We start from the raw sequence: 13189 nt of genomic DNA, 5'->3' as shown, positions 1-13189 counted from the left end.
TTTTAGGTAAAAGATTCAATCCAACGACCCCTAGATGAGCAGGTAGAAAGGGCAAATAGAACGTTTAAGGCCAAATTGGCTAGGATTTGCGTGGACTCAAAGCTAACTTGGATAGAAGCCTTTCCGATAGCTCTCATGTCAATAAGGGCATCCACTAACAGTGGCCCCATTTAACTTATGCACAGGAAGGAGGTTCGAGAGTCTGGCCACGGTGGGTCTGAGGGGGACGCCCCTGAACCTCACCTGCTGGATCTCACCTGCGTGGATCACGTAGTGTATGATGGTATCCTAACTGCTCTGGAAGAGCCTCTCTGTCTCGCTCTTCTCAAAGATACAGGACCACGTTGGAGAGCAAATTCACCCACTGTCGGGTAAGGCTGTAAGAGTCTCCGACTGGGTATGGCTGAAAGCGGTGAAAAATAAGTGGCCCTGGGCAACGCAGCAAGTACAAATGATATGGACAATGACTCCGCAGGGAAATAATCCCCGGGAAGTGTGTATATATTGCAATTGTTTTGTTTGCTTCGTACCTCCTACACAGGTGGTGTCCCTCCTGGGGCTACACATTCGCCTAGACAGGGCTGAGCTGGTACAGGGCCAACAGTGTGATAAGGGGCCATGGCGGCAAACTGCTCCTTCAAAGCGGTGGACCACCCGATGCAGTCCCTGGAGCTGGTCATCAACATTCCTGGTCCACCAAGGGGAGGCCCGGGTAACTCCGAACTACCCATGGCCGAGTGGGTCCTGCTGAGGGTCATCAAGTGAAAGTGGGCGGATACCCCGGTGGACGGGACCACATCGGGTCACCGAGCGCACCTCCCACGTCGTTCGGCTCGAGGGAAAAGGGGACACGTGGTATCACTGGAGTCAGTGCGCCGCAGCCTCCAACCCCGGCAGTCAACGACCGGATCCTCACAGCACCACGACACCGCCCGACCCCTGAGGAACGGGTGGCAGCCGCCGATTCGGGGCACTCATTGCTAGCTGCGAGGGTGATAGTGCTAGTAACCTCTCCCCTAGGTCATAGAGTAGCGAGGCGGGACGATCACCATTTCCCGCCCAGAAGCAGACTGTCCAACTGGATGGAACTCCAGCTGTTTCCCCTTCTGATTTGTTTATGGTTTATTGTGTGCCCTGGATTTAGTTGACCAGGGTTCAAAAGAGAAAGATCAAAACAGCGGAGTAAGCACACCTCGCATGAGGTTAAGAGCAGAAAAGCTGTGAGATCCAGTATCACACCCAGGGAGACACTGTTCCATAAGAAACCACTTGGTACTTTTTGTTTGCTCATTTAGGATGTTAAAGTTTAGTGTAAGGCTAATAAATGTTTAAGTTTAGTGTAAGGCTAATAAATGTTTAAGTTTAGTATAAGGTTAATAAATGTTTTAAGTTTAGTATAAGGTTAATAAAGTTGTAAGTTTAGTATAAGGTTAATACATGTTTAAGTTTAGTATGAGGGTAGTAACGGTTAAGTATAAGGTTAGAGAGAGTTAGATCTGTGCAGTTTGTTGAAGATTTTGTTGTTAAAAATGGTCCAGGTGGTGAGTGAATGCCATCCTCGTGTTCAGTAATATGGATGTTGGTAGGTTTTCCCACTAAGACAAATGGGGTTTTCCCTGCCAATCACTCCTAGTGCCATGCATTGTCATGAATTCTGTAGTGTTTGTTGAACATGTCATTACGATGTTGTATTTGCTTTCCCCATGGTTATTGTATGTTGTAATTACTGTTTTAGTGACCTCATACTTGAGCAGGTCAAAAGGGGATTGTTGGATTTAGTATAGCGCACAAAATGGTGGCTGATAGAAATGACTGGGCATTTTACTTAAAATGGCGCCCAACATATAAAATGTCTCTTTATGACATCTCTCATCCAAATAGCCTTTATGACGACTTGCCAAATAACCTTTATGATGACTGGCCTAGGAGGAACTATATAGGAGCGTGTCTAAAAAAAGACACTCTCGCTCTCTCTTGCTTGGTCGCTCTTGCTTTGGGCTCGTCTCCTGGTCTCTGTCATTGTGCCAATAAAGGATCCATTATGCATCGCATCCGTCTCCATCTTATTGAAGAACCTCCCGACATCAACCAACCTGGGAGGGATCGGTTTCCAGATCCCAACAATACATAACATTGATTTCATAGTCTTGGAGACTTAGCCTTAACCTAAAGACACGAGGGACAGCGAAGATAGTCAGGATAAATGACCATGGGTAACAAATGGAAAAGTCGCGGGAAGCGATCTCAAAGGAGATCTTAAATTTATGCAAAACAAAGAAAAAGAAATTCAAAATACTATTATAGGTGGAGTAAGAAATATGGGTTCAGAGGGAAGTTGAATGTGAAGGAATGTAACCAGCGAGTGGCTGATATTGCAAAGGAGGCAAGAGAAAAAAAGAAAGACATAGAAAAGTTAGGTTTTGAGGAAGCAAGACGATGGCTGGAAGAGGCTAGAAAGAGAAGGGACACAAATGAAAAACATGGAAAAACAAACTAATGCTTTTATGCATAATGGAGGCAATTAAGTACTTTACAGACACAGACAACAACTTTGAACATAGCCCGATCCTCCTCCATACCCAGATCTGCCACTCCTCACTCCCTCAGCGCCCTCCTGCTCCCCTCCTTGCCAGGAACCAGACCATCCAACTCCATCAATATACCCAGACTTAAAGACTACACGGCCGAGATCCCGATGGTCACGTCAACACCCAACCCACCCCAAACGCAATCAGGTAAAACATTCTTTAATCCTTCAAGTGACAATGGGTCATATGCCCAACAGTTTAAATAAATAAATAACAGGTTAAGGCCCAAAATCTCTGGTTCTGTTTTTTTGTTGCGCTCTCGCTAACATTAAAACTTACGCAATGCATGCTGAAGAACTAGAAGCGAGAGACCAATAACTAAGGTATTTGTCCTAAAAGTTTAAAGTTGTGAGGAAGTCTACGATGATGGTTTGTGTGGTGCTTCATGTTCCGAGGCAACCAAAATACCAGAGGCCGAGGACGGTTCCAAGGCGGAGGGGGGAGAGGAACAACGGGAGGAGGCAACAGAGTGAATAACGATGTTTCATCTATGGAAAGAGGGATCACTGGGCCTGTGATTGCCCTCAAAGGAGAAATGGATCTCGGGATGGAGGAAGGGGAGGCAACAAGACCGACACTGCACAACTGACCGACTGCAAGGACGAAAATACAGGTCATGAAACCTTATTTTCTGTAAATGATGATGAATTTGAGGAAGAGAGAGAGGAAACTGAGGTTCTAGATCTGGAGGAAATATTTGCAAGTGCCAGGGAAATTAATCACAGACCAACTGTAACATTAAAGGTTAAGGGAGTGGAGTCACCTTCTCAAGAGAGGAAATAACTGTCAAATCAGCAACAAGACATCAGTCAAGTGAAAAATTGACAAACCCCATTCATTTCCTCATGAGGAATTAAACCTCCCTTGTAAAGCCAAAATCTTTATATCTGGGTCATGCCCAGCCAATCTATTTGGAAGAGATGTGATGACCAAATTAGAAATCAGCATAATGCCTGGAGCTCCAAACACTCCAGACCCCAACATGCCACTTAACAATATCGATCCAGGACCCAAGTATTTTACCGTAATCGACCTAGCAAATGCTTTCTTTTCTATACCAATTGAGAAAGCATCATAGTTCTGGTTTGCATTTACCTATCAGGGAAAAAGTTGGACTTTGACCAGATTGGCACAAGGATATACTGAAAGTCCAACCATATTTTTCATGGCGATGAGTGCAAATAAGGAAAGGTTTGCTCCTCCAAAAGGTAGCAAAATTTTACTTTACGTAGATGACATTTTGCTTTGGTCAAAAACTAAATCAGACTGTCGAACAGATACTGTAGCTCTGTTGCAATTCCTAATAGAACAAGGGCATAAGGCCAGTAAAAAATAAATTACAATTATGCAGAAAGGAGGTGCGATACTCGGGTTATAATATCAGTCAGGAGGGGAGACAACTCGATGACGGTAAAAGAAAAAAAATGGCGCGTGATGCAGTTTCTACGCATGACAAATTTCTGTAGACAATGGATCCCTAGTTATGCCGAAAGCACCCAACCACTATTAAATTCAATCTATGGGAACCCAATGGCAGCACAAGAAAAGATAAAATGGACTGACGAGACAGAGATTGCCTTCTCGGAACCACAGCCACTAAAATGACAACGATGTGTGTCAAGCCAAGTCAAGTCACACCTACAGTATTTATAAAGCGCATTTCACTTTTTTTTTCACAAATTCCTTTGCCATTGTCCGAAATTATTACTGATGGGATACCAAATCTTGGTAAAACTTCGCTTCACAGGAAGTCTTCACTTTATCTGAATTTTTGTGTTTGGCTGGTGCTGAAAAGGTGGGGGCTTTTGGTTCTGTGACAACTCCGCTGCTGGGAGATTGTTGATAAAACAAACTCTTGGAATAGTGCTAGTGAGCAGATAACAGTTGGCTCTGCACTCTTAGTTGGAAGGAGAAATATAGATTAGACAATACAAAATACAGAATTATTTAGAGCTAAATAAAAAATGGGAGAAACAGGATTCACTTGGGTCTATTGCCTTCCATTATTATTAATAAACATGAGAATGACACCCAATGTCAGAGGGCTATCACCATATGAAGTGTTGTTTTGGACAGCCATACCAAAATCACCCACTAAAAGATTTTTCCCGGAGAAATCAGACCTAAAGAGACCACTCTGGCTGACTATATGAGAAAACCAATTTCTAACAAAAGTGTCATTGATGTACTACCTGGCGATTGGGTCTTCATCAAAGTGATCGACAGGAAAAGATGGCATCAACCTAGGTGGGAAGAACCGTTCCAAGTTCTTCTAACAACGCCAACGGCGGTGAAAATCAAGGAGAGGCCAACCTGGATACACCTGATGCACTGAAAAAGAGTAATCACACCACATCCAGATCCGGATTAGACACACTATAAACTATCTAAAGAGATAAACTGTACAAAGGAGGAAGCCTGGGCTACAAAGGGAGCTGTCCTTATATTGAACAGCTGTCTCAAACCTGGTGAAGAAACCAATAGATCCCTGAGTACCTAGTTCTCTGAAATGTTTATACTCATACTATTAACAACTATGCTAACATGGTCATGTGGACAAGGGATCAAAGAGGTGCATTTGGTGGAAGGAGAAGATGCCACATTCCAACTTGACCTTTGCGAAGTTGCGAGCTGTACTCAGCTCCTAGCACATTAGTTATTGAGAGATCAAAAGTACCTGTGTGTTGGGGATCCTCATTGTCTGTCATGGTGTGGTACAGGTGTGGTGGCACACAGATCCATGAGTGGACTTATCATCCCACAAACAAAAACACGCTTACAGATAAAGAACACAGATTTAGTATGGTCCGCGGCCATGTACCCATGCAATGTGGACCTGCCGCTTATAACTCTGTGTACATAACTATTAAAAAAGCACAACCTGATGATGGGGGGATCTATCATTTGGTATCAGATAGCACGGGAAGAGACACGGGGGGGTTTTAAATCATTTCCACCATTTTAAATCATAGTGATACGAAAGCCACCCACCAACACTACAGCAACACCTGCCACAACACCTCTACCACAAAAGGACCTTATTAAGACCATAAAAGTAAAAGACCTACAGGATACTATGGAATTTTGAGACCAAATACTCTGATGAAAATAAAGTAACGATAAGGTTCACCACCAGGCCGATAGCCAAAGATGACTGCTATGCATGTTCCACTGCCAAGCCTAAATTGGGGACCATACCCTTTCCATTAAATTTTGAAAATTCGGACTACGGACTCCCCTCCATGGTTAAGTTATAAGAGAAAGCAACCATGCCTACCAACCCAAACTGTACTGATTTACATGACCTATTTCCACCAGTGACACAAACACCAACACCTCCACCATTTGAAGTGATTAACGGCAATTACACCTGTTTTACTAGGTTCCTCACCCCGGGACATTGAATGGAACAACTATCAGGATGTAGCCAAGTGATCATGGTAACTACTGACACTGTAACAATATGTCTAAATCCATGTAATCACAAACATAATGCACACACATAATGAAGAACACAACTTCATGTAGCTTCCAGTCACACACTTTTATTTTTGCACACAGGGTTTATTCTTAATTCTTAATTCTCACAAACTTTTTGGATTGTGTCCTGCCTTGGGTTCCTGCCAAAAAGCTTTCCCCATCCTCAAAGCTTGCCTTATCTTGGCCTAACCAATTATTTTCTGCACCTGTGAGGTCAAGCTGACTGTATATTCTCTGTATCTGTGACGTCGAACTGACCATACGAATATTCTCTGACTCCCTGAAAATAAACTGTTTGACTCAGAGAGCTGCTCCTTAGCACATCTCTGATCCGACCCTTGTACAAGTAAAACCAACATCTGTCTGGCACTTTATTTAAGACCACCGATTAACAAACTGCAGATTAAAGTGACCCTTTAATTTCTGTAACAACACAACTATGGGTAACCTTTCTTCTGTGTTGCCAGTTTCCATCTTTACAAGGCTGTGCCAAGACAGGGCTGACGTCTGGTGGCTGTGTGGGGGAAGACGGCTCAGTTCTAACTTACGAAGCAACTGGACGGGGACATGCGCCTTAGTCCAGCTGGTAATGTCTTTCACCTTGTTCCAGCCCCACACGGTACATGACGCTGCGCAACACCACTCTGCTAAAGGACGATGAAAGAGAGAGGTAGCCCCAGGTGGATCTTTTAATACATACTAGGAGTACCTAACAAGTTCAAAGCTAGAAATGAAATAGGTGCAGGTTTTGAGTCTGCACTGTTCTGGTGGTCCACAATAAATAAGAATATGGACTGGATCAATTACAGCCAACAGAGGTTCATAAATCACACTAGGAACGCAGTTAAAGGCTTGGTAGAACAGACGGCAGGGATTAGTCTAATGGCGTGGCAGAACAGAATGGCATTAGACATGCTCTTAGCTGAGAAGGGTGGGATATGCGTGATGTTCGGGTCTATGTGTTGTACATTCATTCCCAACAACACTGCTCCATAGGGCTCGGTGACCAAGGCATTGCATGGGATCACAACATTAGCTGAGGATTTAGCGGAGAATTCCGTCATTGACACATCCCTCACTGGCCTCTTTGAATCATGGTTCGGCCAGTGGAAGGGGTGATGGTGTCCATGTTCATCCAGTTAAAATTTTAGTTTATATGCGTTTTGTTTTGTGTGCTACTCATGGCTTACCAAAATATTTTGGTAAGCCATGACCATAAACTTGTGTGTGTAACAATATATCTTAATCTATGTTATCAGAGAAACATTTATGCAAACACATAATGAAGAACACAACAACACCTCATATATTCTTGTAAATCTATGTAATCACATAACACACAGTATTAATTCCTACAGACAATCCTGACGCAGTTATCAGTGTTTAGGCCTCACCGAATATCCATTGTTTACGAAGAAGAAGAAACAGTCTTTATTCATCATGCAACACACCACATGCACATGCTTTTTGATGGTGGCCGGTGAAATGGATCCTCTGCATTTGACCCATCCTGGCTTGTCCTTCCTCCGGGGGCACAGCCAGGAGCAGTGGGCAGCAGACATGGACGTGCCCAGGGAGCAGGTGATAAATGTCCATCATTGGTCAGACGATGAGTGCAAGTTTTTAGTTCCTTACTGACGTGAGGTGGAGGAAACCCCATGTGGGCACGGGGGAACATGCAAACTCCACACAGAAAGGCTCCTATTTGGGAGATAACCCGCCAGAGCATGGTGCCAACAGCGCCCGAGGCAGGAATCGAACCCAGGACCTTCTTGCAGTGAAGCAGCAGTGCAATGCACTGCGCCACCGTGCCACCATGAATTTGACGCCAAACTGAGAGCTGTCTAAGCTCTCTATCCCAGAGAGCTGTCTAAGCACATCTCTGATCCAACCCTTGTACAAGATAATAAATTCACTTTGAGACCAAAACTTTTTTCCTCTTCATTGTTTATTAAAAAACAAGGCATTCAGCAAAATATTTTTTCTTCTACCCACAGCACAGGAACGCAGAGATGTACATTCAGATATCTATACCCCCACCCTCCTCTCCCACTGTGCCATTGCTTTTGTTACAGATTGAAGTCAGGGGGGCCTCCTGCAATTACTCAGCTTGTCAGAGAGGTGTGGGTTAATCACTTCAACTGAAAAGGAAATTAATTCACTAAAAAACGTATGTTCCCCTCTACAGTGAAAGGAAGGAGAGGGGAAAAAAGAAAGACAGGCAGCTTGGAGAAAAAAATAACTACAGAGACAAGCAGTCGAGGTGACCCTGTGAATAGTGAGGTTCTCCCTTTGACAGAAACACATGTCAGTACTTGCTTGCATCCTCTGCTTTCGCTGTCCTGTAAGTCACTCCACAGCTATTCTGCTTTCCTCTCTACTCCTTTTTTACCCTTTTATCCACATCGGCTGGCGCTAAACAGACAGAGGGGTTACCTCGGCTGTCTTTAGCGCAAACCAATGTCTTATAATCGGAGTGGATGCATCATGTCACACAGGAAAAGAGACACTCGTGGCAGAGAGTCACTATCTGACAGGTAACCAGTAATTAAAGGCAATTATCTAAAGGGACAATAATTACACAGTAAAGGGAGGGGCAGCGGATCAGTGGATTTGAAGAGTGCAATATGTCCCTAAAGTGACTTGTAAAGTCTGGCTCTCCACTTGCAGTTAAATGACATTAATATACCTCCACCCCCACTACCACCATTTTACATACCTACATTTTTAAGTGTTTGTTGTTAAAATCAGTCTACTTACTGGAGGAAATATTCTCACACTGCAGAATGTTCACAATAAGCATACATGAAACTCGTGTGCATCATGTCAAACTCATCCGGCCTGCTGGACAATTGTATCCGGCCCTCAAGATAATATTTTATGTCTAGCATTAATACTACAAATCCCAGACTGCACTGCAATAGCTGGCGCTTTGGCACCAGCTATTGGTTGAGACGTCAATCAACAGTGGCAAACCCCTTTATTGACAAACTCATCAGTCTTATGCTCATCCTGTCAATTCGGGTAAATTTTAACTCTAGACCTCACAAAAATGGCCAAACGAAAGGTGGACGTTGAAAACAGAGACTTTCAAGACAGATGGGAGGCAAAGTATCTGTTCACTAACACAAGGGGTAAACCTGTTTATCTTGTGTGTGGAGCTGTTGTGGCCGTAATTAAAGAATACAACATAAGACGACGCGATGAAACGAAACATGGGGACGGGTACAAGGAGCTGGACACACAGCAGAAGCTCCAGAAGGTAGAAGAGTTAAAAACAAGTCTGGTGTCACAGTAGGCTATGTTCAACAAAGCAAAATCTCCAAGTGAGGCTGCCGTTAAAGCTATTTTTTTTTGTGGCAGAAGAAATAGCTTAATCGGCACAGCTATCTACCGAGGGAGAGTTTGTGAGGCAATGCATGATTAAAGTGTGCGAAGCCGTGTGTCCTGACAAAAAGCAAGCATTTTTAAATGTAAGCTTTACCAGAAACACCGTTGCTGAACAGACATGTGAGTTTGCTACCAATAGACAAAAGCAACTGATGGAAAAAGGAAGAAGCGACACAACAGATACTGCCCAGCTGTCAATCTTCATCCGTGGAGTGGACTCTCTTATGCATTACAGAGGAACTTTTGGGAATTAAATCAATGCACGGCACAATGATGGGAAAATACATATTTGAAGAAGTATCTAATTGTGTAAATTAAATTAAGCTGCATTGGGACAAACTGGTAGGACTGATAACAGATGGAGCACCTGCAATGGGCGGTAGAAAGAGTGGATTAGTGGGCAGAATGCGGGATAAGATGCGGGCGGAAAATTGCACAGGTGAGCTGACAATTTACCACTGCATTATACACCAGGAAACATTGTGCGGCAAAGCGCTAAAAATGGAACATGTAATGAGCACTGTGACACAGACTGTTAACTTTAGAAGAGCCAAAGGTTTAAACCACCGCCAGTTTAAGGCTGTTCTGGAGGAGATCGATTCTAAAAATGGTGACGTGCCCTATCACACAGAGGTGCGCTGGCTAAGTCGAGGGAAAGCGCTCAACAGATATTTTGAGTTGCGTCAAGATATCTGTCAGTTTACGGAAAGCAAAGGGAAAGATACCACAGAGCTCCATGATGAAAAGTGACTGTGTGAGCTGGCATTTCTGTGTGATATAACGAACCATCTCATTTCGCTCAACGTCCAGCTTCAGGGACGTGACCGTGTGATCACAGACATGCATGCTGCAGTGAGAGCTTTTAAAGCCAAGCTGCATCTGTGGGAGACGCAGATGTTGCAAGGAAACTTGGGTCACTTTCAGTGCTGCCTGTCGATGACGCACAAGGTTTCTGCCACTATTTTTCCAAGTGCACATTTTGCTGAAAAACTGGGCATGCTTAGTACCGAGTTCACACGGCGATTTGCCGACATTGAAGCTCAGAAAACTAAGTTTGAACTTCTCAGTAATCCTTTTGCAGTTGACGTGGAAAAGGCACCTATGAACAGCCAAATGGAGCTGCTCGACCTCCAATGTAGTGACACAATTGTGGGCGCTGCACAGTTCCGACATTTCATCCCTGAAACGATGCCGCAACTCCGCCTACAAGCTGCTCAAATGCTCTGCATGTTTGGCAGCACATACCTGTGTGAGCAACTTTTCTCCGTGACGAAGATGAAGAAAACATCACACAGGAGTCGTCTCAGTGGCGGACACCTTCATTCCATCCTGAGAATTGCCACAGCTCAGAGCCTGATTCCAGACATTGTTGAACTTGCAGTTAAGAAAAGATGCCAAGCATCTGGCTTAGGCTAATGTGCATCAGTGCAAAATGTACTTAAATGTTTTTGCATTTTTCTCCTGTAATCACAAGGAATACTGTTAGTAGTTATATGCCTGAAATATTTGCACGTTTTCAACAGACTATCAAAAATAAAATTCGTTATTATTATTACTACCAAAAACATTTTCATTAGAAATGACTTCATTGAAAACTGCTGACAGAGAGGAACATAAAAACATAATGCCACTGATATGTCTTTTATTTGAAATTTGATCTCATTACATTGGTAAATCTATAGGCTTGGTTTGTTCTGAATTCTCGAAGGTGCCGTTAGAGAAGTTAAATTAAGTTGTGGTAATACATCTGAAAAAACATTTTCTTATTTTCCATAAATATCTACTCTTTGACCCGCGACTTGGACCCAGTTTTTTTTTTGGCCACCTCTGTGATTGAGTTTGACACCACTGAGCTAGGGCTTTACAACACATTTACAAAAACATGTCATACACATGTATTTTACATGGGCTGTTTGAATTTGCCACCAAGTATGGTGGCCGAAAATACAGTGCCCTCCAAACAACAACATAATGGGAAGAAGGGCTGATTATTCGTAGTTGACAGAAACGGTGAGGTGCTTTCTCAAGGCAGCTTTTATTTATAGTAACTGTAGTTTTGAAAGTCATACTTTATAAATATAAAGAATGATATAAACCTAACACTAACAGGGAAAGGCAGAGCCCTATGAAAGAATGCTTTGAAAAAATAAACGTGTCAAGAATATACTGGATATCTGCAAGTTCACCTGTGTGTAGTCATTCTTTAATTTAAAAAAGAGCGGTATTTACGGTACTGATTGAAGATAAACAAACATTTTTTTTTAATATAGAAGTAGTACACCTGTACACCTGTGATTCAACTGTAACAAAATAAATCATGTGCCTATTGTCAAGAAAAAAACCTGCATTACATTAACAAAACCAAGGTATTTTCTACATTCTGCGCTGCTTCTCTCCTATGCTGTTCCTCAGGGTTTTCATCAGGTAATTGTAAATCACTGACCTGCGCTAAGGCGTTAATTGAGACTCTAGGAATTGAAGATAATAGTCATTAGAGGCTGGAGGGAGCTCACCCATCAGTCTGAAACAGGAGGACAGAATGGGCGGATCATGGGATTGCTCACATTTCTTCGGAGGGAACGCTTATGTGGGTGATTACATTTAACATCGAGACAAAAAGAAGAAAATAGAACAGAAGATAAAAGGGAGGAGAAGGAAGAGGAGAGTGAAAGGATGACAGGAAACATAGCAGTGCTACACAATTGAACATACACGACTAAGTAAAGTCGGGACACACAACACGGCCACATTCAATAGACTCCCAGTGTATTATATAAAAGTATTTGCTCAGGTTTGCACAGTTTGCTCAGGCTTGAAGGTCTGACACACTTGGCAGTCTTGTACAAACTTCTTCACATTAAGGCCCATAGGAGGCCAATATGCTAGAGCTTGTAATCTCTTGTAGGTTTTGTATCTGCCGAAATGACCAGCCATGGGGTCCACATGGATTAATAGCAGCAGGGGTGGTCGAAGACTTTCTGCTATGAGGATTTGATAGGTGGTTTTATGGGGTTCCATATAATCCATATTGAAGCACTCGAGAAGTCACCCTCACTCACTGTGACGTCCGTGAGGGTGACTTCTCCCATGTCCATCACAGCCTGGTACAAGTACCAGGCTGTCCATCACAGCCTGGTACTTGTACCAGGCTGTGATGGACTGAGCTGGACTGAGCTGGCAGTCTCAGTCGTCCTGCTGTGCTTGCCATATCTGGTCAACAGAGATGGGCAGATCCTTTCCCTCCCCCGCTTTGACTGACAGCACATTGGCACAGGCCAATGGTAAGTTAAGGGTAGTGCCGGTGGAATCATGGGGAGGCCTAGATAAGGCATCTGGAACGGTGGTGTATTTTCCTTTCCTGTATTCTACAGCAAAGTTAAATTCCTGTAGCCGGAGAGAAGTTTGGGACGAACCGATGGTATCAGCCGGCCATGCCAAGGAATCGCTGGATGGCCTTAAGGTTTGTTGGCACTGGGAATTCCTCAACCGCTTTGGACTTTGCTGGATCCACCTGAATTTCTGTGGCAGATACAATGTGACTCAGGAACTTAAGGGAGGTTTGGGAGAAATTGTATTCTTCCATGTTGACGGTAAGTCTTGCTTCTCGGAGACCTGAAGGTCCCTAAAGTGCTGTTCCCATGACTGAGAGTAGATGATAATGTAATCCAAGTAAACAAAACAGATGTTGCCTCACAGCTCTCCCAAGGTTTTTTCCATCAGCCTCTGAAACG

General features: G+C 43.5%; 1 protein-coding gene across 1 annotated transcript in view; it reads left to right on the top strand.

Annotated features, from left to right (window-relative positions):
- Nucleotides 1–618: 618 nt before the first annotated feature.
- LOC307231567 (paired box protein Pax-6-like) overlaps nt 619–13189 on the top strand; it is a gene marked incomplete at both ends in the record, with an annotated part of 61378 nt that continues 48807 nt past the window's right edge. Inside the window, 2 exons of the mRNA XM_080002331.1 lie at nt 619–761; nt 2584–2735. Of these exons, the coding sequence (XP_079858457.1) occupies nt 619–761; nt 2584–2735 (295 nt within the window). The remainder of the gene's footprint in view (nt 762–2583; nt 2736–13189) is intronic.

The sequence above is a fragment of the Zeus faber genome, assembly GCF_960531495.2.
Source record: "Zeus faber genome assembly, chromosome: 6".
Classification (NCBI taxonomy): domain Eukaryota; kingdom Metazoa; phylum Chordata; class Actinopteri; order Zeiformes; family Zeidae; genus Zeus; species Zeus faber.
Note: the sequence above shows the minus strand (reverse complement) of the source record. Positions and strands in the feature narration are given on the sequence as shown.